The 26,060-nt window shown below is 37.6% G+C and overlaps 1 protein-coding gene across 1 annotated transcript; it reads right to left on the bottom strand.

Moving 5' to 3' along the window:
- Positions 1-1,090: 1,090 nt before the first annotated feature.
- Positions 1,091-2,831, bottom strand: LOC110876942 (nucleolin-like). The gene is made up of 3 exons (XM_022125099.1): positions 2,536-2,831; positions 1,527-1,581; positions 1,091-1,300 (listed from the first exon to the last, which is right to left on the bottom strand). The coding sequence occupies exons 1-3, from the start codon at positions 2,829-2,831 to the stop codon at positions 1,091-1,093; spliced, it is 561 nt and encodes a 186-aa protein (XP_021980791.1).
- Positions 2,832-26,060: the final 23,229 nt, after the last annotated feature.

Below are 26,060 nucleotides of genomic sequence, written 5' to 3' on the forward strand. Positions count from 1 at the left end.
ATAACCACTTGCCTCCTTACAAAAGGTGACAAACATACCATTCTCATTTTTTATCTCTCTTCTCCTCTTTAGCCACAATCTTTTATTTTTATCTTCTTCATCATCTTTATCATCTTTTTCATCAGTAGGCAGCTCTTCAGGGTTTAAAATTGTATTTTCTTGCATCAGCTTTGTGATGTCTGGAGTGTTATCCTCATCACCTTTCTCCTACACATCTGACCTGTTTGGCGTCTTTGGTGGTGATGTGTTGATGGCGTTTTCATCCTGGGGTTTATTGGGTGTCTTTTCCTCTTCAAAACTTTTCAAGAGGTTTTTCCCAGATGTAGATGTAGATGGTGGCTGCTCATATGGCGTTTTAACAAACACTGCACCTTGTTGGTCAACACTATTGTTCCCCATCTCCCATTCAATTTTTTCTACTTCAGGTGTTGAATGCCTGACTGTATTGTGTTTCTGTCGTGGGGATGTTTGGTGTCTTATCAAATATAGGCATTTTTGGGGTCTCTTCAGCAGGTTGCAGATGTTTTTTTTATTGCTTTAATCACTTCATCCACCATTCTTGAATTATTAAGACCTTCCTTTATATCAATCATTTGTTTTAGATCTTGTCCCGGCAGCTCTAAAATCTCAACAATATTCCTTTTAATTATTTTTTCCCATTGTATCTCGAAATGTGATATTCAAGTGTATTGAAATCACAACTCCATCTTTCAATATCGTTTTCGTTTATATCTTTATCTGATGATATAGTATCCTCATCACCATATATGGGGGCTGTTGTAGCAGTCGATGGTCCGGCGTTTTGTTCTCTGGCCATATCCCTTTCTTGTTCTACTCTTGTATCCTCTTCTCCTTCTCCTTCTCCTTCTCCATCTCCATCCCTTTCACCATTCCCTTCCGACTCCCCTTCCTCTTCTCCTTATCCTTCCCCTTTTCCTTCTCCTTCTCCTTTTCCTTCATTTTCAACTTCAATGGGGTTTTCATGAACTCTTTCCGCTTCAATGGCGTTTTCATCAATTGTTTCCACTTCAATGGCATTTTCAATTTGAGTCATCTTCTTCTCCCTTTCTTCTTCATTTTCACCTCTTTCTTATCCTTCTTCTTCATTTTCAAATTCCTTGGCGTTTTCATTAGCTGTTTGCACTTCAATGGCGTTTTCTGTTTCGGCCATCTCCTTTTCCGCTTCTTCTTCATTTTCATCTCCTAGTACCACCTCATTTTGAACCTCAGTTTCATGTGTACCTTCTTCTCTTTCAGCTGACATTTCTTTGGTGTTTTCATCAACAAATTTTGAGATGTTCTTCAACAATGTCGTACATTGTGAGTATTTAATGTGTACCAGGAGACTGTTTGGGTATTCAGACTTTGACTGTTTTAACAATGTGCTCATTTTATTGTAACAGTCTTCTAATTATTTGTATGCTCCATCCAATTTATCAGCCATTTCCTGTTATATTAAAAAAAAGGATTTTGTTGATCATGGTGTTTTGTGGTTTTTTTTTAAATTTATTATTTGAACAACATACCTCTTCAGGTTCATTGTTTTGTTCTTCTTCATCAGCAAAAATGTTGTCGGGGTTTCTTCCATTTGAAAAACGGAGATGAAAAATTGAATCGAAACGAGAAGAGATGAAATAAAAACTGAGAAATCGGTGGGCGCCAATGAAGAAACACTGGTTTAATTGATCGGAATCAACTGAACCAGGGGGTTTGAATCCGTATAAAAAGGGTTAAATCTTCTCGTCCGATTCGTGGGTGAATGGTCTTCTTCCTCTAACAATCACTGCAAAACAACAGCCATTAGACTAACCACGGGGAGAATGGAGGTTCTCTCCGTGACCACCCTCCGGCGTGAGAATAAGTACAGGGTATGATGAAGAAGAAGTGAAAGTGAAGTGAATGTAACTTGAGAATTATACCTGAATTATCCTTCTATTTATAGCCGAAGTTTGGGCGGGAAAATTTGTTGATGAAAAGTTGACGGAAAGTGCCTTTTCCGTGAGCGGTTATTTTTTTCTTCCGTTAATCGCTAACGATTTGTGTATGCACACGGATCGTGATTTTGATCAGCAGTTAGGGTGTTGCCACGTGGAAAGTGGGCAAGTGTAGATCTTTATTCAATTTCGTGTCATCATCGTGACTTCGAGGGAGCCTGGGATGATGCCACGTGGCTATTCGGTTATAACCGAATAGTGGTGCATGATAGAGTCTTCTAGAAGGATACAGCTGTAATCCTGTGTGACTCTTCCTCATGTTAACTTCGTGGTAACAGAGGAGTTATTTTTATCCAAGTCTGGATATTATTTATGTGGAAGTGTTTGCTAGGATTATTATCCTACCTGCTTTGGAGATTGGCGCAAGGATTTGTTAGTTTCCTTTTGGCGTGCAGATGTTGAACATCGTTTTTCTTTTCTAAGTTCTCTTTGCAAGACCAGTGCGCAGCCGTGCAAGGTCTGAGGAAGGTTTTTTGACGAGGTTGTGGTATGGTCCCGAGTACTTGAAGCAAGGTTTTTGGGACCTTACCCCTTCACATACTGTGTTACTCCTCTGACAAGAGCATGGTTTCCTGATGTAGAAACTTCAAACATCATTTCCCGGCTTTCTCTATCCTCATTCACCATCCTTTGAAGTGAAGCCGCTTCATCATCATTGAAGGGCATGGCTTTTTGCACATCATAGTTATAATGATCATCATGATCAAAACCATCATCATCATCAAACTCATCATCATTGTTATCATCATGCTCATCGACCTTGTGAACATCATCTTCATTCTCATCATCATCATCATCCTCATCACCATCATCTTCATCATGAACAACAACCTGCATTTTTCTTGTTTTTTGTGTTTGCTTTCCTTAGCTTTTTAGACTGTTTTCCTTTTTACTTCATTGCCAACAAGGCATTTTGCCATTGCACTCTCAAATAAGTCAAGAGTATCTGTTGTAACCCACTCAATTGGGTATCCTTATTTTCGGTCCCATTTTTTTCCTATTGCAAGCATCGTTCACCAAGGCAAGCTGTAACAAAATAGATTTTTCAAATGACAGATATTTTTTGGCGTTTTAATGACACACAAATGAATAGTGAAATTTTATTCTTGTTGCAAGTATGATCAGCGGCCCAGTGTAATGCTTTTTGGGAGCCTAACCGGTTTTGGCGTGTTGCAAGAATTGGATGACATAACTACACCAGTTCATTTGGTTTATTTGAACGTTTGGTGTAACGTTGTGCAAGAATTGTTTGTTGACGACCGCATTGTCAGTTGCATGCCCCATTATAGTGAAGAATGCTACAAGGAAATTTAGGTAGGAGTCTCTCCCAAAGCCATGTATCATAGGCAAAACGCTTTCAAAGTATATCTTCACACTTGGTCTGTTAACCCAGCCTAACCCTTGGAACTGTGCTTTCCACTCAGCCACCACCTTGTCTTTAGTTGTTGGTCTTTTTTTCATGTTCACGGGCACCCTTCCATTCGGTATACCCGTTAAAGAGTGTATCAATTCTTCATTCATATGTATGATATGGTTGCCAACGTTTAGGGTGTTTGTCTTTTCATTGTAATTTTCAACCAACCAGTATGCAAGTATTGTCGGTACGGTGTCTATTTTCAACCTTAGTGTAGCACCGAACCCCATTTGGTGTACTGCCTGTCTTTGATTTTGGTTTAGATTCATAAACCAAGCAGTCAAGTTTGTAGGTTTTACTCTTGACAAGATCCTAGCCCCTCTGAACTCATGATATGGTTCTTCCTCAACCTCAACATTCTGACTTAATGCCTTCCTCTTATTGGCGTTTTGGGCCTTTCCAGTGTGGACATTTATTCTCAATCTTAACCTCTCTTCGCCTATAAAAAATGATTTCATGGCGTTTTATTTTATGGTGTTTTAATAGTATAATTTAACATAACTATGATACATTTATGGCGTTTTATAAATCAATAAGAGATAATAGATGTTGAATAAGACAATAACAGTTAAATGGCGTTTATAACAGAAACCATACATTTTTTGGCGTTTAGTAACAAAGCATGACAGGATACATGTTAGTGGCGTTTAGTAACACATGAGTGATATGTAAAATTTCCTTCTCATACATTGTTAAACAAACGATACAAATTTTGGCGTTTTCGCAACAAAGTATCAATGTGTAGTTTTACATCACGAAAAGTAACATTGTGTACCATGTCCTCTTGTTGTCTTCTTTCGTTGCCCGTTCGTTTTTTGGCGTTTTGGAGCCGATGACCCTTCCCTTTCCACACTTGTAGAAACTACAAATTTTTGTTAAAATTAGAGCGCCAAAAGCAGCATAAACTAGCACAATGTAAATCGAAGTTAGCTTACTATGTTTTTTTCCTCTGGATCTAGTTTGATCTTTCGATGCCATAGTTTTTGTTGTTTCGCGTTTTCTAGGGTTTTTGTGTTTTACGTTGGTTTTGGGGAGGTTTCTTTGGGAAGTATATATGTTTCAGTCACACTTTGATGTGTTTTGTATGTGAACATTTACATTTTTGCCCTTATGGAAGCGCGCCACACTAATAAAAGTGATGTTATTTACGAAAACGTCACCGTGTCATGTAGTCCGTAGATTGTTTTGATCTGACGGTCCGTAATCGTTCTCACACTTTCACTCGTTCTCTCTAAATCCTGACCCTATATATATGTGTATATATATATATATAGAGAGAGAGATAGGGTTAGGATCACGTGAGAAGTACTAGGCTAATTGAGAAACTTGAGAAGCATTCTGTACTACACATTTTCCCTAAGCTTTTTGTAATATACACATATGTATAGTTTAAAATTGACTATATACATATGTGTATAGTTCAATATTTGACAATATACATATATGTATATAGTCAATTTTATACTATACATATGTGTATATTACAAGAAGCTTAAGGAAAATGTGTGGCCCAGAATGCTTCTCAAGTTTCTCAAATAGGGTGGACTTCTCTTAGGATCCCTACCCTATATGTGTGTGTGTACGCGCGTGTGCGTGCGCGTGTGTGTGTATAACAACCCTATAGTAAACCAACACCCTCAAAATATTTTCCGACATTCTAAAAATATTTAAAATATCTCAATATGTCCTAAAATACCCCCTATACGCGAAAACGGACCCCGAATACCTTTAATATTATTAAAATTAATTAAAAATCAAATTTTTGGGGCTGTCGCGGGCCGCGTAGACCCCTTAGGGATCTTACACGGGCCGCGAGCGATCATCAATACGGCAAAACCCTGGGCCGACACGTGTCATGATCGTGTCAAGGCTAGGGGTGGTGACCGGTCAAGGCTAAGGTCTACGCCCCTATGTTTCGGGCCACGTAGACCTAAGCTGTAACACCTCGAAAATTTGTGTTCAATATATAACGACACATGTCATGTAAGACAAAAGCATTATAAACCGGATTTAGTTAAAGATGTATTGGCAGGATTTTTGAACATGTCGACATGTTAATTTATACCTCTGAACGACTTCATTATGAATCCCAAGACCCTAATATGAATAATAAACATCTAGTATACCTTTAAATCCGGTGATTTCTAACAATAATGGGATCCTATGAAATAATGCACGAGAAGCCTTCGTTTATGAATTTCAATATAGTTCAAGCCAATAATACAATTTGATAGAGTAGACACAACTGATCAAGCATGGGTTAAAGGCCTCATACTGACAATTCCTGGCTCAAAAACATGTTATACAAGTTGCCTGTTCGAAGCTTGAAAGGGTAATTTTTTTTTTGCCTTCTGGTAAAGGCTTACGGACCGTAAAGGTCCTGCCTTACGGTCCGTAAGGAGTGCCCAGCGACAGAAAGTTGGCAGTTGGCTGTTATAAACGTTTTAACCGACTTAAAGAGATATTTTCACCCTCATGGGCGACCCCTAACAGTTCCTAGGCACTAGGGACACTTGTGGATGATCCATGATCAGTTGTAGCATGATTTGTCATGATCATAATGAACCAAATTCACTATAAAAGGCTCTCATGTTGCAACATTTTGATCACACCTTCCATCTGCATTTGTGGAGCTTCCTGGAGCATAAGACCTGTTCCCAAGCATCTCTAATAGTACATTAGACCTTGGTAAGTACCCTTGACCTTCCTTAATTGAGTTTTACTTAGTTATTAGCTTAGAAGTCAAACCGTCGAAATTAACGTTTGACTTAGCGATTAATCACTAATGGTTCAGTGTTTAGTCGAATCAAAGGTGGTTATAAGTTGGTAATCATGTGGGCTTTAAACCCTTAAAAGGGCACCCTCTGATTCCCATTCTAACTAGATCAAATGTCGGGTCAAAGTTTGTATTAAAAAGTCAACAGAAGCTTAATTTTCGAATTAACATGTAATTAGCAATGTAGAAGGCTTGCAACCTATTTTATCACTCATATAACATGCTAATAAGTATAAGAGCAGGTCTAGGCTTGCTTGATCCGACAATTTTCTGTTATAACCCGGTTCGGAACCGAAAGTCGCAAAACTTTGACTTTTGCTTTGACTTCAGTTCTGACCCGATTTGGTATGATTTAGATATGCCTTAGAGCTTCCTTAGGACCAAGTTACATGATGCTATAACCCTCTGTGATTGGTTCGTTGTTGCCCCATTCGTTTACACGTTTCCGTTAATTGACTAATGTTGACCAATATGCCCTTTTGACCATAAGACGAGAATTTTGGATATGTAAAGGGATAATAACCTTTGTTGCTGAATTATAAACATGTCCCTAAATTTTCACATCAGTTTGAGGTCTAGGTTAGGAGTTATGCTCAGTGACGTAATTAGAACGCTTTTTAGTAATTTAACGGCGTCATTAGCATAAAGCCTATCTAAACCCAATTTTTGACACCAAACCTTTTACCCACTGATGTAATATAATATTTTGAGATTTTTAAAGATTTTAATTATTTTTAACCTGCTCATAACCTAAGGTTATGGCCTTGACTCGGTAAATACCGATTATACCCTTTCGGGCATAAAACGAGTTCTACATAATATTTTGACATAAATCCAATTGCTACTGATTTTATATAATAAATAAAGTATTTTGAACTATATAACCTGATCAGAAAACTCAGATTTCCTGTATAACCCGGAAATCGCTTAAAATAGCCTTTTAAGTGTAATTAAACGCATAATTTGGGTTTAAAACCATTTTGTCATGTAAAGCTTATTACCTACTGATATAACTTGTTAAAGTAAGTGGTTTTACTGATTACTTTAGACCCGAACATCAGAATTATAAATAATCTCTTTTATAATCTTTTAAAAATGACCAAAATACCCCTACGGGACTTAAATTGGGATTAAACTCGTTTTGGGCATAATGGGAGATATCCTACTGATATCACAACATATTTAAAGCATATTGACTTAGGAAACCTGTATAGGACTCTTACGGTTACCCGTTACGCTAATTAAGCGTTCGGTTCGGTTTATGTAACTAGTTTGCATAAATTAGCCGAAACGGGTCAAACCTTGTCGTTTTTATCTCAAATTCCAGAATGTGGTTAGATTACCCATATTATACAAGTCTTCGAACTTGTCGGGTCGAAATCACATTCTATTCCGGTCTTCGCTTAATCACGCGTTCGAACCGTATCCTTCTTTAAAAAGTAATCGGTCTAAGTTTAGACTTAATTAAAGACCCGTTAGGATTCTAATAGGTTATTATGAACCTTCGTTCCAGAATAGGAGACCCGGTAAAAGCTACATGCACTTGCTTATTGTGATTAATACTTTGCAAAGGTAAATACTTTTAACTTATCTTCCCTATACGGGCTTGGGGTATGGTATATAAAATACCGCTTGGTCGGACATTGAATCTTTAATCGATTAGAGGTTAAATCATTGATATGCTCCGTTTTGAAATGTTTTGTTTGCTTAAAGCCTTTGGGGGGTTAATGACCATGTCCCGGATATCCTTGGCATCATTTTACGAAATGGCCACGACCTAAGCACGGGGTGTAGGCGTACACCCGTCAGTGCCAAAAATAAATAATGTGGTGTGTCTATTGATCTTTAACTCGGTCTACGTATCGGGCTACTGAACGCATAAGGAACATGTAATTCTTCTACAAGATTATATTCAAATAATTATCCCAAGTTATAAAGAGTTTGTGCCATGTGCATTCAAATCAGTTTTTATTAAACCTTTTCAAATAAGTCAGTTGAATGTATTTACCAGTGTAAACTGACGTATTTTCCCAAAAAGGTTAGGTGCAGGTACTACGCGAACTAGGCTGACTTTCTCCTAGCGTCCACAATAAGCCTCGCAAGCTTGGATGTCAAAACTGTTGAACAATGTTTCCTATTTATTTTTTATCCACCTGTGGATTATTTTCAACTATTTGTGATACTTGATATTACAATTATATTCGGTTGAAATACATCTATCTTTTGCTTCCGCTGTGCATATTTAATATTGTGTTGTTTGACTATAATGTTACCAACTACGTCACGCTAATCCCCCACCGGGCCCACCGGTGAAACGTGGAATATCGGGGTGTGACATAAGCTGAAGCTTACGCAAGCCGCGAGGAAGTCCGATTACAGCCCTATAAATTGAGGGCATCAGATACGTATCATAACCCCCCTAATTTTCACATAGTAGGCACTATACTCGGGTATAATACCCCCCTAAATAACGAGGTTCTGCTCCATTGTAAGTATCATAACCCCTGGATACGTATTAGATACTCTGCCCGATTGATCTAGGGTTCTGTAACGGTTGTTGTGGTTCTGCCCGACGTAGTCATTGGAATGCAGTCTCGGGGAGGGTATTACTAATGTTAAAATGGGTTATTATAGTAACACGTGTGCATTTGTGTAAAATTTAGATAATTCTCAGGAAATCCTTACAGAAAACCTAAGACAGCAATGTGAGTAATCTTCTTTTTGTAAACAGTTTTTACAAAACCTTAAATATTTTACAATGCAATTTAGCAGTGACTGAGTCTTTGTAATTCTACAATTACTGCCGGTATGTTGGGGTTTTGTATACAAAATGTGGAACACGTTACCATTGGACGAAGAGTTAGCCAATGTGTAATATGACCCACCAGTCAGGATTGACAATACTGAATGAGTAATTGGGTAGATGTAAACATTGTAATCGCTCTCACTACTGTTTAAATTAATAAAACTTTTCTTGATTAAACTGGGATTCACTCACCAGTATTTCCCACTGATAAAATATTTTTAAACGCGTTTCAGGTAACAGAATGTGAAAGCCAATTAGAAGCCAGCTGGACAGCACTGAAGGCTTGGAAAAATGGCTATAAAAGTTACCTAAATAAAGAAGGCGTTTAATTTCAATAAAATGAGATTTATCCCTATAAATTAGTTTGTAACGAAAACTTGGGTTTTATCCCAATATGTTTATTTACATAAAATATGGTGTTTTACTCTGATAAAATAATTTCCTAACTACGGTCCTGATGTAATTTCCCCTGCCAAATTGATAAACACCGATACCACCGACACTGAGTTCGCAGCCGCCCGTTCCCGGGACAGATAAGGGGCGGGGGTTGTGACAGAAGGTGGTATCAGAGCTAAGCCACTGATTCAGCCACAGAAGTGTTCTGCTGACACCAAAATATTATTCAATATGTTAGGAAATAAATTACAGAAATACGTGCCTAATTGTATTTTATTGATATGTGTTATTTGACAATTTGTTAGTTTACAGTATGAGCGACCAAGGACCATCCGACGCGTATCGTCAGTTGTCTAGTTCGCCTAGAAGCGAAGGTGCCACTTCACAGCCTGCCCTCTCTGGGTATTCTGCTGATACTGAAGAAGGAATATTCGTGTTTAATGCTCAGTCTGAAGAGCCATTCCCTCAGAAAAAGAGAGGATGGTTCAGTAGGGGAGCACATGAGCGTAGAAAGCGAATGAAAAAGTTGCAAGAACAGAGAGTCCTAGCAGCAGCTAAAAGAGAAACCGATGCCCATGCCCAGGATATGTTAAATAGGAGTTTAGCCAATTTCCATATCCTAGCAACCACTGCAGCCGACCCTAACCTGGAGCAATTGTTAGCACCCCAACCACAACCACCAATTCCCAACCAGCCTATGGAAATAGAAAACCCTGAAAATCAAGTTGAAATGCATGATTTTAACCCGGAGGAGATACCTAGGGTACAAGCACCCAATCCCTTAGACCCGAATTACGACCCGTGGTGGGACGACAATAGGGACCATGTGCAGCGTTACCCCATACATGAAGATCTGCCCATGCCGAATCTAGGAGCCTACCTAGGTTTGGACCCTCTAGATCCTTATTACGATAACGATGTGTTCATTAGGGAGATTTTAGAGAATCCTTATCCATACCAGGCACCCACACCTCCATACCAGGAACCCGAACCCCAGATTCCGAAACCAGTCCTAGAACCTGCACCCCCAATGAGTGCAGACAATATACAAGAACTCAGGACATTTGGTGAGAAAATTTTAGAGAGTAGCGAGAGAATGCGACAAGTGGGAGAGCGACTCGTCTGGAAGTCTGACTAGCGCAATATGGATTTCTAGATGAATCCATATCCATGAATGTGATGATAGAAATAATGATAATAATAATAATAATAATAATAATAATAATAATAATAATAATAATAATAATAATAATAATAATAATAATAATAATAATATATAATATGTGTGTAAAAAAAACTACGGATGCCTACTACTATTAGTGTAATTTTATTTCAGTTGGTATTGTAATTTTAATTTCTAGTGTTGGTTTGTAGTAGATGCATATATATATAAAAAGAGTAAGTCGCAATGCTCGACGTTTTTTTATCAACATGCGTGTTGTGTGATTAATTGTATTAAATATTATTTTGTGATATTAATATGTGGTAAATGTTTAAAATTCAGATGGACAACGAAGTGAATCCGGAAAACCAGAACAATAATAACCAGAACGACAATAACCCGAATAATGAGAATCTGAACCCCAATAACAATGGAAACCAAGTGGATAATAGTGCCGTCCAACACATAGTGGCACAATGAATCATAGATGCAATGCCATTTATTATCCAGACAGTTAGGGAAGCAGATAATAAAAGTAAACATAGCAGTAAGCGACCGACTGAACCGGAACACAGCGTGAACAATGGACCCATACTTCAAGCGCCCATTCCCAAAAGAAGAAGAACCATATCTCATTGTTGTTCTTACAAAGAATTCTGGTCCTGCAAACCAATAGAATTCTCGGGCAATGAATGACCCATTGCAACTCTACGCTAGATAGAAAAGTGTCACGACCCCCGACCCGGTTTGACCCGTTCCAGGAGCCATGGGACAGAAATCCCGTGATATTTATTTATTTGAGTTTAACAGCGGAAGTTTATCAGCAGGATCGTTGTAAAGCTAAAAAAAACTTTTCCCGATTATTTTATTTCACAATTCGGAATAAAATCCCGGTAATTTACAATAACATAATTTTACTGATAAATCTTTATTTTTAGAAAATATATTTCTCTATTTTATAATGAGCCACTTTCTTAAGCTTGAAATGCTCCCCAGCACTTTTTCTGAATTACAATAGATCACCTGAAACATGTTTGAAAAAGGTTTTGTCAGCGGGGAAATACTGAGTGAATCATTCAGTTTACTAAAATGACTCATTTATTATAATTTACAGTATTAAGAGTTTTTACATATGTTTCTGATATCTACCAACTACCCACAGTATTTGTCACTCGACCGGATCTGTGACTGTGGTCATATCACCATTGGCTGCCCCAATGAATGACGTATATCACTTAATTTTAGGTTCGCCCACCTAATGTGATTAAAACAGTAGTAATGTGCACAATACCCCACATACTGGCTGTAATTTGGTGATTACATAAACTTAATCACTGTAATTATAACTCTGAAAATATTTAAGATTTCATAAAACATTTTGAATAAAAGAGAATGACTCACATTGCAGATTTAACACGGACAGAATATGGTTTTAGCCTTGTTAACCTAATTTAAATAGCAATGCACACAAAACCGGGTTAGTAATCAATACAGCATTTACGATAACTCACGAGATCAAATTCTCACAACGAACGACAAAGTGCGATACTTAAACATTCATCGATTTAACGACGAACGACAAAGTATAACCCTATGTGGGCGGCACTTAAACATCCATTGGATATATTGATCAGTCGGAAAATGAATCGTAATAGCGATCGAGTTATTACCCTGAATTGTGGCAGCACTTCGTGATCAGTGTGTGTATTTATAGTATTTCGACTATATCTCAGTGAACATTTAGACTTTTAACGTCGAAGTAAGCAATCTGATTCAATCCCAGACCCCCCTATATATACCCGAATTTGGTACCTCCTGCGTGTCGCGGGAGATGTCTCTGGTCCTGTCGCGACTCGCCTGGATAGCAATCTACCCTAGGGTAGCCTTGTGTCCCAGTTAGGCTTGCTGAGTTGGTTTCGTGATATTTCGAATTTTTGACAACGTTTTCAGAGGATAATATCGATTAGGGTTTAACCCCCCCCCCCTGAGTTTTAGGGGCCCTGATCCTGATTCCGATTGTTTTGAAAATTTTAGGGTTAGTGCAGAATTACTTGGGTGTCTCAATTAGGGTTTCCTTATTGAGTAATTATTATTCTAATTACGGATTTTAATGAGAGTTGTTACATCCTCCCCACCTTAAGAAAAATCTCGTCCTCGAGATTTACTGAAATAGATGAGGGTATTTCCGCTTCATTTCTGATTCTAGCTCCCAAGTATATTCAGCTCCTCTCTTTGAATTCCATCTGACTTTGACTAAAACTAGTCGTTTGTGTTTGAGAAACTTGATCTTTCGATCCTCAATTTGAAGAGGTTTCTCAACAAATTTTAGTTTTTCGTTTACCTCTATATCTCGAAGAGGTACTACCAGTGATTCGTCTGATAAACATTTCTTGAGATTGGATACATGAAATACATCATGTACTCCAGCTAATTCTTCTGGTAGTTGTAAACGATAAGCTACTGGTCCTATCCGTTGGATCACTGGAAATGGTCCAACATATCTTGGACTTAGTTTTCCTTTCTTACCGAATCGTACTACTCCTTTCCAAGGAGAGACTTTCAATAGTACTTTGTCTCCTATTTGGAATTCTAGTGGCTTGCGACGATTGTCTGCATAGCTCTTCTGACGATCTCTAGCTGTCTTCAATCTTTCCTTGATTTGGGTTATCTTGTCTGTGGTTTCTTGCACAATCTCTGGACCTGATAATTGACTTTCTCCTATTTCTGCCCAACATACGGGAGTTCTGCACTTGCGTCCATACAGTGCTTCGAATGGAGCGACTTCGATGCTTGAATGATAACTATTATTATAGGAGAATTCGATTAATGGTAAATGGTTATCCCAATTACCACCAAAGTCAATTACACATGCTCGGAGCATGTCTTCTAGAGTTTGGATCGTTCTTTCACTTTGCCCGTCTGTTTGTGGATGATATGCAGTGCTTAGATTGAGTCAGGTTCCCATTGCTTCTTGGAAGCTTGTCCAGAAACGGGAAGTGAAACGACTATCTCTATCCGATATAATGGAGAGTGGGACTCCATGTAAGGATACTATTTCATCCACATACAGTTTGGCTAACCTTTCCATGCTAAAAGTTTCTTTCATAGGTAGAAAATGAGCAGATTTGGTTAATCGATCCACAATTACCCAAATCGCATCGTTACCTTTTCTGGTTTTGGGTAACTTAGTAACAAAGTCCATTGTTATGAGTTCCCATTTCCATACAGGCATTTCTAATTGTTGTAGTAAACCTGAAGGTTTCTGATGTTCGGCCTTAACTTGTGAACAGGTTAGACACTTAGATACGTATTCGGCTATATCCTTTTTCATTCCTATCCACCAGAAATTCTTTCTTAAATCTTGGTACATCTTATTCTTTCCTGGGTGTATAGTATACCTAGATTTATGAGCTTCCTCTAAAATCTTTGATCTTAAATTTCCCTGTTTAGGTACCCAAATTCTGCTTTTGTGGAATTTCCAAATTCCATCATTTCCTTGTTCCAATTCTTTTAGGTAACCTTTCATTCCTTCGGCATCGTCCTTGATTGCCGTTTCCTGAATTTCCTTTAATTGTTCCATTAAATCTACTTGTAGATTTATTCTAAGAGCACGGACTCGCCTTTGCTTCTCATGATACTTACGACTTAAGGCATCTGCGACTACGTTTGCCTTTCCTTCGTGATATTGAATATCACAGTCGTAATCACTCAGGATTTCCATCCATCTTCTTTGCCTCATATTTAACTCTTTTTGCCCAAATATATACCTTAAACTTTTATGATCTGTATAAACAGTAAACTTACTTCCATACAGATAATGTCTCCATATCTTCAGGGCAAAAACTATAGCTCCTAATTCTAAGTCATGAGTCGTATAGTTTTCCTCGTGCTTCTTCAATTGTCTGGAAGCATACGCAATTACCTTCTTGCGTTGCATTAACACACATCCGTATCCTAATTTTGAAGCATCACAATATACTTCAAAATCTTCTGTTCCTTCTGGTAAGGCTAAGATTGGAGCATTGGTTAATTTCTGCTTCAAGATTCTAAAGGCTTCTTCTTGTTTAGGTCCCCATTCAAACTTAATGGTTTTACAGGTTAGCTTAGTTAATGGTACAGCTATCTTGGAAAAATCCTTAATAAACCGTCTATAATATCCGGCTAAACCTATAAAACTTCTAATTTCCATTGCGGTTTGTGGAACCTTCCAATTGGTAATTGCTTCTATCTTAGCAGGATCTACGTGAATACCTTCATGATTCACCATGTGTCCTAAGAATTGCACTTCTTGTAGCCAAAATTCACACTTCGAAAATTTGGCATACAACTTTTCTTTTCTTAACAAGGTTAAGAGTGCATGCAAGTGCTGACAATGTTCGTCCTGACTTTTTGAATAAATAAGTATATCGTCTATGAAAACAATTACAAATTTATCCAAATATGGTTTACAGATCCTGTTCATCATGTCCATGAATGCTGCAGGTGCATTAGTTAATCCGAAGGGCATGACTGTAAACTCATAGTGTCCATACCTAGTTCTAAAAGCAGTTTTAGGTATGTCTTCTTCTTGAACCTTTAATTGATGATATCCGGAGCGCAAGTCTATCTTAGAAAAGTACCTAGCGCCTTGTAATTAATCAAAAAGATCATCAATCCTAGGTAATGGGTATGGATTCTTAATTGTAACCTTATTTAGCTCTCTATAATCGATACACATTCTCATTGATCCATCTTTCTTTTTTACAAACAACACTAGTGCACCCCAAGGGGATGAACTAGGTTGTATAAATCCTTTGCTTAGTAATTCATCTAATTGCTTTTTCAATTCTAGCATTTCGGTAGGAGCTAATCGATAGGGTGCTTTGGCTATCGGTGTAGTTCCTGGAATTAGATGAATCCTAAATTCTACCTCCCTATCTAGTGGTAACCCAGGTAAATCTTCTGGGAATATATCTGGGTATTCTGAGACTACAAGAATTTCCTTAAGTTCTTTACCTTTAGTACTAATGATTACTGAAATCATATATACTATTCCTTGTTTTCGTTCATAATTAGCAACTTTCATTACTGATATGAATTTCAGTGGCTTTCGAGGTTTATCTCCTGTAATCATGATTACTTCTCGAGTAGGTGCTTGAATTTCTATAGAGTTTTTATCACAAATGATTTGAGCATGGTTGGCTATTAACCAATCCATTCCTAACACAACATCAAATTCAGCTAATTTCATAGGTAATAGGTTTGCAACAAATTTATGACCTGCAAGTTCTATTCCTACTTTTTGTAAAACCTGATTGATTTTTACTGAATTCCCATCTGCGGTTTCGACTGTAAAAATTTGCCTAATGGTAGTTAACGGTAACTTAAGAGCTTGGCAGAATGAAGTATTTATAAAACTTTGGTTTGCACCAGAGTCAAACAATACTTTTGCATAAACGTCGTGAACTAAAAACGTACCGGCTATCACATTCGAGATGAGCTCTGCTTCTTGAGTGGTTAGCTGGAATGCTCTGGCATTCTTCTTAGTAGCTCCTTCGGTCGCCTTGGTTTTGTTGTCTACTGGTTTGACTAACTTAGGACATTCTGTTTTGAAATGTCCGGCTTCTCCACAATTGTAGTAAATTATGGATTTCTTTCTGCAGTTTTCTTCACGATGTCCTATCGTTTTGCAAAAATTGCAAATTTTATTACATTTCCCAAAATGTTTCTTTTTGCAAATTTTGCAGAATGGCAAAGTTGAAGATTGCCCTGCTCCTCTTTTCTTGAAATTACTACTATTACCCACCCTAAATCCTTGGGTAATTTTCTGAGCTAGTTCCTTCTTCTTGTCTTCATCTCTTGTGCGTATCAATTCATCAGTTAGGGTGTTAGCTAATTCTACTGCATCGTTAATAGTGCGAGATCTCGCAGCCTTAACGATATTGCGAATTTCGCTAATTAATCCCCAAATATAGCGAGAAATGAGTACCGGTTCTGGCGAAGCCAGTGTTGGTACCACTCTAGCATATTCAAAGAATGTCGAAGTATAACCACGACAATCCACACCTATCATCCGATGAGTTAGGAACTTATTTGCCATTTGTTCCTTTTCATACTCAGGACAGAATTTTCTTTCTACAAGATTCTTAAATTCTTCCCAAGTCATAGCATAAGCCATATTTCTTCCTTTAGCTTGTAACACAGTGTTCCACCATTCGAGTGCTCCTTCTTTAAATAGATTTGATGCCTACATGACCTGATCATCTTTGGCACACTTACTTATTGCAATTACTGCTTCGGTTTTCTCTAACCAACGCAGTGATGCAGTTGCCCCTTCATTGCCTGCAAATTCAGTGGGTTTACAAGCAAGAAATTCTTTGAAAGTGCAACCAGGTGTTGCAGCTTTCAGTTTCTTATGGAGCGGCGTGTGCTGGGATTCATTATCATGATTACCATGATTATTACCCCCGTTTATACTATTACTGAAGTTATCTTCAGCAGTACGTTTACTTGGAATGATATGTTGCGGTTCGATTGGACTTTTTACAGCAGCAACGAATGCTGGAATAGCATTGGCTATCCCTTGTCTTGTCTAGTCATATATTGATCCCCTGGATGTTGCTCCGACTGATTAACCTCATTTACCGGTTCATTACCAATATTTGCCATCTGATAATATACATAATTTTTTATTAGTATCTGATAAATAGCAATTATACACAAACAATCAGACAATTTACAATATACGTATAGTCAAAACTATCGATTTCTCGATTTCATTTTATATTGGTTATAGTATGCATCAATATACACCAATATGTTACAAAGTTTTATTCGGAGTTATGTTACAGACTGATTTCACTATTACTTTTACTATTACACAACTATAGTTTTACCATCCTCCTATCTCTCGTCACATGTCGTCCTAAAAACGAAGTTCCCTTTCATCATACTTCCAGGCAATTTGTCCCCCTATCTCCCTGATTCTATTTCCTGCATCCATCAATTCTTCACCGTAATGGCGAAGTTCAGCCATATTTTCGTTACTCATTGGTGGATTAGGTAGGGGTTCTGGATCGAATTGTGGAAGAAGGAATAAGGATCATTGACGATATTTTGAAATTGCCAATCATTCGTCCACCATTCGTCCATTCCTACAGGTTGGGAGTGGACTATTGGTTCTGGGATTGCTAGTTCAAAATTCATAGGGAGTGGATTTTCAATAGGATAGGTAAAAACATTCGTATTGACAGGTTGAATAGTCTCACAGCTTTCCAATAGAAAATCTATTTCCTCTTGAAAAGTTGTTCCCTGGTTTCGGTTGGAGCTCTCTCCAATTTCTCTCTGAGTTGGTCTAGAACCTTGTCCTACTTCCATTTCTATTTCTTTAGAATATTCCTGAAACTGTATTTCCATTTGCCTAGAATCTTTCTTAACTTCAGTTTCCATCTCTTGCTGTTTGGAACTTTCTTTGATTACAATTCCTTTTCCTTTTTCTAAAGGGTTGTTTATTTTAGGAAGTTTTGAAACTGGCTTTTTCCTACGTATACGACTTCCCCACACATAATTCTTTCTTTTCTTTCGTTTTGGCTTTGTCAAAGGTGGAGCATTGAATTCTACAGGTTGTTCCACATCAGCAAAGTATCCAGTAAAATCTTGGGAAACTTCTATATTCACCGGGTATAGATTGAGGTTCTGAAAGGCTTCAGATATCTCATTCATGTTGTGTAACATATATGCAAAATGCACAAAATACTAAGTTAAAACTTTGGAACAAAGTTTAACAAATAAACATTGAAGTTTTATTGCACACTATTTGTACATAATAACAGGAAAGAACACACTCTGATTTACTTATTTATTTACTGGGAATTACTAGACTTTTAGGGTATTTAAAGATCTGCATGTTCTGCTACTGTGGCTAACATATATAAATTTGCCCATTTCTTATCTAGCTTGTCTTCCCAAGGTGATTTATTGATTAATTCCTGGGTTTCCCTTTTAATCCTCTTTTCTCGGATTTGCTCTTTACTTTTCTTAATAATCATACTCCTTTTTCTAGGAGAAAGCGGTTTCTCATATTGTGCTTTTCGCACAAATATTCCTTCTTCAGGAATTGTAGGGAGTTTTGAAGATTTGGTTTGGGATGAACCTCCCTCTTCATAGACTGACCTATCTAATTTAAGATAGATATCTTGCAGCTTTTGCTTACCCATACTGTAACTAACAAATAATCAGTTTAATATAACACATAATCACATACTAGTAATCAGGAAAATTAAGTATCTTTAAATACTAAATTAGCTTAACTCAGTGGCTCTGATACCACCTCATTTCTGTCACGACCCCCGACCCGGTTTGACCCGTTTCAGGAGCCGCGGGACAGAAATCCCGTGATATTTATTTATTTGAGTTTAACAGCGGAAGTTTATCATCAGGATCGTTGTAAAGCTAAAAAAAAACTTTTCCCGGTTATTTTATTTCACAATTCGGAATAAAATCCCGGTAATTTACAATAACATAATTTTACTGATAAATCTTTATTTTTAGAAAACATATTTCTCTATTTTATAATGAGCCACTTTCTTAAGCTTGAAATGCTCCCCAGCACTTTTTCTGAATTACAATAGATCACCTGAAACATGTTTGAAAAAGGTTTTGTCAGTGGGGAAATACTGAGTGAATCATTCAGTTTACTAAAATGACTCATTTATTATAATTTACAGTATTAAAAGTTTTTACATATGTTTCTGATATCTACCAACTACCCACAGTATTTGTCACTCGACCGGATCTGTGACTGTGGTCATATCACCATTGGCTGCCCCAATGAATGACGTATATCACTTAATTTTAGGTTCGCCCACCTAATGTGATTAAAACAGTAGTAATGTGCACAATACCCCACATACTGGCTGTAATTTGGTGATTACATAAACTTAATCACTGTAATTATAACTCTGAAAATATTTAAGATTTCATAAAACATTTTGAATAAAAGAGAATGACTCACATTGCAGATTTAACACGGACAGAATATGGTTTTAGCCTTGTTAACCTAATTTAAATAGCAATGCACACAAAACCGGGTTAGTAATCAATACAGCATTTACGATAACTCACGAGATCAAATTCTCACAACGAACGACAAAGTGCGATACTTAAACATTCATCGATTTAACGACGAACGACAAAGTATAACCCTATGTGGGCGGCACTTAAACATCCATTGGATATATTGATCAGTCGGAAAATGAATCGTAATAGCGATCGAGTTATTACCCTGAACTGTGGCAGCACTTCGTGATCAGTGTGTGTATTTATAGTATTTCGACTATATCTCAGTGAACATTTAGAATTTTAACGTCGAAGTAAGCAATCTGATTCAATCCCAGACCCCCCTATATATACCCGAATTTGGTACCTCCCGCGTGTCGCGGGAGATGTCTCTGGTCCTGTCGCGACTCGCCTGGGGTAGCAATCTACCCTAGGGTAGCCTTGTGTCCCAGTTAGGCTTGCTGAGTTGGTTTCGTGATATTTCGAATTTTTGACAACGTTTTCAGAGGATAATATCGATTAGGGTTTAACCCCCCCCCCTGAGTTTTAGGGGCCCTGATCCTGATTCCGACTGTTTTGAAAATTTTAGGGTTAGTGCAGAATTACTTGGGTGTCTCAATTAGGGTTTCCTTATTGAGTAATTATTATTCTAATTACGGATTTTAATGAGAGTTGTTACAAAAAGACTGAAGTTGTTTTAAAAATGAGCAAATGTGCGGAAGAGGATAAGATAATGTTTGCTTCCAATCTGTTTAAGAACTCAGCTTAGAATGGTGGAACACTATCCTTCAGTCCAGGGGAAGTGATAGGGTTTATAATATGGAATGGGAGGAATTTAAAAATATGGTAGAAAGGAAATTTTGCCCTCCCAATGAAAAGGAACAGATAGCAAATAAGTTTTTGAACCTTAGGATGACAGGGGTGGATAGTAAGGGATACACTACATTATTCTTTGAATATGCTAGAATAGTGCCAACCCTTGCATCACCTGAACCAGTATTAATCTCCCGTTACATCTGGGGATTAATCGGGGAGATTAGGCATGTAGTCAGACCTCAAACCATAGAAGAAGCTGTAGAACTAGCAAATACCTTGACATATGAGTTAGTGCGTACGCGAGAAGAAGTCCAAAGGAAGAACCTAGCTCAAAAGCTTACCTAGAAATTCCGTTCTGGAAATTCCAACCGTGGGAAAAATGTAGGTTCTACATCTGCACCTTATTGCAAGTATTGCAAAAGGAAGCATTCTGGAAGATGCTCCATATATTGCAATTTCTGTAAAATATCGGGACACAAGCAAGAAGACTGCAGGAAGAAAGCCAACAACAGGATATGCTACAACTGTGGAGAGCAAGGCCACATCAAGCCAAACTGGCCGAAATTAGCCCCAGCCACAAACAACAAGAACACTAAAAATGCTAGAGCATTTGTTCTGACAGCAGATGAAGCCAAAATGATCCCGGACGTGATAGCCGATACGTTTTTAGTTAATGATGTTTTTGCTAAAGTATTATTTGACTCTGGTGCGAACCAAAGTTTTATTAATACTTCATTTTGCAAACTTCTAAATCAACCATTAACTAAACTTCCACAAGAATGTCTAGTGGAGACAGCAAATGGAGAAACCATTAGAATTTCTGAAATCTTGCACGGAGCAAGAATAGAATTTTTAAATCAAAAATTTGTTGCAAACTTTTACCCAATGAATCTGGCAGGATTTGATGTTGTATTAGGAATGGATTGGTTAATAGCCAATAAAGCCAGTATTTTATGTGATCAAAAGTCAATTCAAGTAAATTCACCAAGAGGTGAAAAGATCACAATTAAAGGAGATAAACCATCTAGATCCACAAAATTCATCTCTGTGATGAAAACAGCAAGTTATATAAGAAAAGGATCTTTAGTGTATTTGATTTCCATAATCACTAACACTAAAGGGAAAGAATTAAAGGATATTCTAGTAGTATCCCAGTTTTCAGATGTGTTTCCAGAAGAATTGCCAGGACTACCGCCAGACAGAGAAGTCGAATTCAGGATTCACCTACTGCCAGGAACAGCACCGATTGCCAAAGCACCTTACCGTTTGGCACCTGCAGAAATGCAGGAACTGAAGAAACAATTAAACGAATTGCTGGAAAAAGGATTCATATAGCCAAGTTCATCACCATGAGAAGCACTGATTCTATTCGTTAAAAAGAAAGACGGATCGATGCGTATGTGCATTGACTACCGTGAATTGAACAAGGTCACGATTAAGAACCGGTATCCGTTACCAAGAATCGATGATCTGTTCGATCAGTTGCAAGGAGCTCGATTTTTCTCTAAAATCGATTTAAGATCAGGATATCATCAATTGAAGGTACAGGAAGAGGATATTCCTAAAACCGCATTCAGAACAACGTACGACCATTATGAATTTACTGTCATGCCATTTGGTTTAACCAATGCCCCAGCTGCATTTATGGACATGATGAGCCGAATATGTAAACCATATTTGGATAAATTCATAATTGTCTTTATAGATAATATTCTTATCTATTCTAAAAGTAAAGAGGATCATGCAAAACATTTGCACGCACTTTTAAGTTTATTAAGGAAGGAAAAGCTTTATGCTAAATTTTCAAAGTGCGAGTTTTGGTTAGAGCAGGTACAGTTTCTTGGACATTTAGTCGATCATGAAGGAATTCATGTGGATCCCACAAAAATTGAGGCGATTACCCAATGGAAAACCCCTGAGTCACCAACCGAGGCTAGAAGTTTCTTAGGATTAGCCGGTTATTATAGGAGATTTATTCGAGATTTTTCTAGAATAGTCATTCCCTTAACTAAGCTAACCTATAAATCTGTTAAGTTTGAATGAGGACCGAAACAGGAAGAAGCCTTTAGAATTCTTAAGCAAAAATTAACCCATGCACCCATACTAGCGTTACTAGAAGGAACTGAAGACTTTGTAGTCTATTGTGACGCTTCTAAGTTAGGTTATGGATGTGTGTTGATGCAACACCAAAAAGTTATAGCTTAGGCATCTAGGCAACTTAAGAATCATGAAGAGAATTATTCAACCCATGATCTAGAATTAGGAGCCATAATTTTTGCCCTTAAGATTTGGAGACATTACCTTTATGGTAGTAAGTTTACCATTTTCACTGCTTATAAGAGTTTAAGGTATGTCTTCAGACAAAAGGAGTTGAATATGAGACAAAGACGCTGGATGGAAATTCTTAGCGATTATGATTGTAATATCCAATATCATGCAGGAAAAGCAAACGTAATGGTTGATGCTTTAAGTCGAAAGTATCATGAAAAGCCAAAAAGGGTACGTTCTCTTAAATTAAATCTACAAGTAGATTTAAATGAACATATAAGAAAAGCACAAGAATCAGTAATCAAGGATGATACTGAAAAATTAAAAGGAATGATAAAGGAATTAGAACATGGAACAGATGGGATTTGAAGATTCCATAAGAAAAGAATACAGATACCTAAAATAGGAAAACTGCGTCATCGTATATTACAAGAAGCCCACAAGTCTAAGTATACGATGCATCCTGGAAGTGATAAGATGTATCAGGATTTAAGAAAGAATTTTTGGTGGATAGGAATGAAAGAGGATATAGCAGCTTATGTTTCTAAGTGTTTAACCTGTTCACAAGTCAAAGCTGAACATCAGAAACCCTCAGGTTTATTACAGCAGTTAGAAATACTCGTATGGAAATGGGAATTGATAACAATGGATTTTGTTACCAAATTACCCAAAACAAGGAAAGGTAATGATACAATTTGGGTGATTGTAGACAGGTTAACTAAGTCAGCTCATTTTCTACCAAATGAAGGAAACTTTCAGTATGGAACAATTAGCCAAGTTATATGTAAATGAAATAGTTTCATTACATGGAATTCCTTTATCAATTGTTTCTGATAGGGATAGCCGTTTTACCTCTCATTTTTGGGCAAGTTTTCAAAAAGCTATGAGAACCAAGTTGAATCTAAGCACAGCTTATCATCCTCAAACAGACGGACAAAGCGAAAGGACAATTCAGACAATGGAGGACATGTTTAGAGCTTGTGTAATTGATTTCGGAGGTAATTGGGAAAAACACTTACCTTTAATGGAATTTTCTTGTAATAACAGTTATCACACAAGTATCAATGTTGCACCATTCGAAGCACTTTATGGACAAAAGTGCCGAACACCAGTCTGTTGGGCAGAGATTGGAGAAAAGCAACTATCTGGACCTGAGATAGTACAGGAAACAACCGACAAAATTATTCAAGTCAAGGAACGACTGAAAGCAGCACGTGATCAATAAAAGAGCTACGTTGATAACAGACGCAAGCCGTTAGAATTTCAGGTAGGTGACAAGGTATTATTGAAAGTCTCTCCTTGGAAAGGAGTGGTACGATTCATAAAAAGTGGAAAGCTCAGCCCCAGGTATGTTGGACCTTTTGAAATTCTTAGAAGAATAGTGCCTGTAGCCTATCAGCTACAACTGCCAGAGGAAATGGCAGGGATACATGATGTATTTCATATATCTAATCTAAAGAAATGCTTAGCTGATGAATTACTGGTAGTACCTCTAAAAGATATAGAGGTAAATGAAGAGCTTAAGTTTGTAGAGAGGCCTCAACAGATTGAAGACAGGAAAGTTAAGAACCTCAAGCATAAGAGATTAGTTCTGGTCAAAGTAAAATGGGACTCCAAAAGAGGACCAGAGTATACATGGGAACTTGAATCAGAAATGCAAAGGAAATTTCCACACTTGTTCCAGTAGATCTCGAGGACGAGCTCTAAAACAAGGTGGGGAGGATATAACAACCCTATAGTAAACCGACACCCTCGAAATATTTTCCGACACTCTAAAAATATTTAAAATATCTCAATATGTCCTAAAATACCCCCATACGTGAAAACGGACCCCGAATACCTTTAATATTATTAAAATTAATTAAAAAACAAATTTTTGGGGCTGTCGCGGGCCGCGTAGACCCCTTAGGGATCTTACGGGGGCCGAGCGATCATCAATACGGCGAAACCCTGGGCCGACACGTGTCATGATCGTGTCAAGGCTAGGGGTGGTGACCGGTCAAGGCTAAGGTCTACACCCCTACGTCACAGGCCGCGTAGACCTAAGCCGAAGCTTACGCGGGCAGCGAGGAAGTCCGATTACAACCCTACAAAATTGAGGGTATCGGCCTTCAGTTCCGATCGCTCAAATCTTTCTTTCTTTCTCTAATTTTCACATAGTAGGCACTATACTCGGGTATAATACCCTCCCCCTAAATAACGAGGTTCTGCTCCGTTGTAAGCATGGTTGTAGAAATCGTTAGTCGCTAGTCGGTCGGTGGAGTGGGGACTAGCGATTTATTAGGATTAACCGAGGATTAATCGGATATAATTGCGATTAGTTGTAATTAATCGGAAATTAATCGAGATCAATCGATGATTAATCGAGAATTAATCGGCACCTAGTCGGGATTTTTACAACCATGGTTGTAAGTATCATAACCCCTGGATACGTATTAGATACTCTGCCCGATTGATCTAGGGTTCCGTAACGGCTATCGTGGTTCTGCCCGACGTAGTCGTTGGAATGCCATCTCACGGAGGGTATTACTAATGTTAAAATGAGTTATTATACTAACACGTGTGCATTTGTGTAAATTTTAGATAATTCTCAGGAAATCCTTATAGAAAACCTAAGACAGTAATGTGAGTAATCTCCTTTTTGTAAACAGTTTTTACAGAACCTTAAATATTTTACAATGCAATTTAGCAGTGATTGAGTCTTTGTAATTCTACAATTACTGTCGGTATGTTGGGGTTTTGTATACAAAATGTGGAACACGTTACCATTGGACGAAGAGTTAGCCAATGTGTAATATGACCCACCAGTCAGGATTGACAGTACTGAATGAGTAATTGGGTAGATGTAAACATTGTAATCGCTCTCAATACTGTTTAAATTAATAAAACTTTTCTTGATTAAACTGGGATTCACTCACCAGTATTTCCCACTGACAAAATATTTTTAAACGCGTTTCAGGTAACATAATGTGAAAGCCAATTAGAAGCCAGCTGGACAGCACTTAAGGCTTGGAAAAGTGGCTATAAAAGTTACCTAAATAAAGAAGGCGTTTAATTTCAATAAAATGGGATTTATCCCTATAAATCAGTTTGTAATGAAAACTTGGGTTTTATCCTAATATGTTTATTTACATAAAATATGGTGTTTTACTCTGATAAAATAATTTCCTAATTACGGTCCTGATGTAATTTTCGCTGCCAAATTGATAAACACCCATACCACCGACACTGAGTTCGCAGCCGCCCGTTCCCGGGACAGATAGGGGGCGGGGGTTGTGACAGTGTGTGTGTAAGATCCAAGCTTACATGATTGAGAATTTATAAAAACTTTTGCATTTTATACAAACAATGCAAATAGACTTTCATACAATGTTTCGGGTTTAATAAAAGTA

This window comes from Helianthus annuus, chromosome 9 (genome assembly GCF_002127325.2).
Source record: "Helianthus annuus cultivar XRQ/B chromosome 9, HanXRQr2.0-SUNRISE, whole genome shotgun sequence".
Classification (NCBI taxonomy): domain Eukaryota; kingdom Viridiplantae; phylum Streptophyta; class Magnoliopsida; order Asterales; family Asteraceae; genus Helianthus; species Helianthus annuus.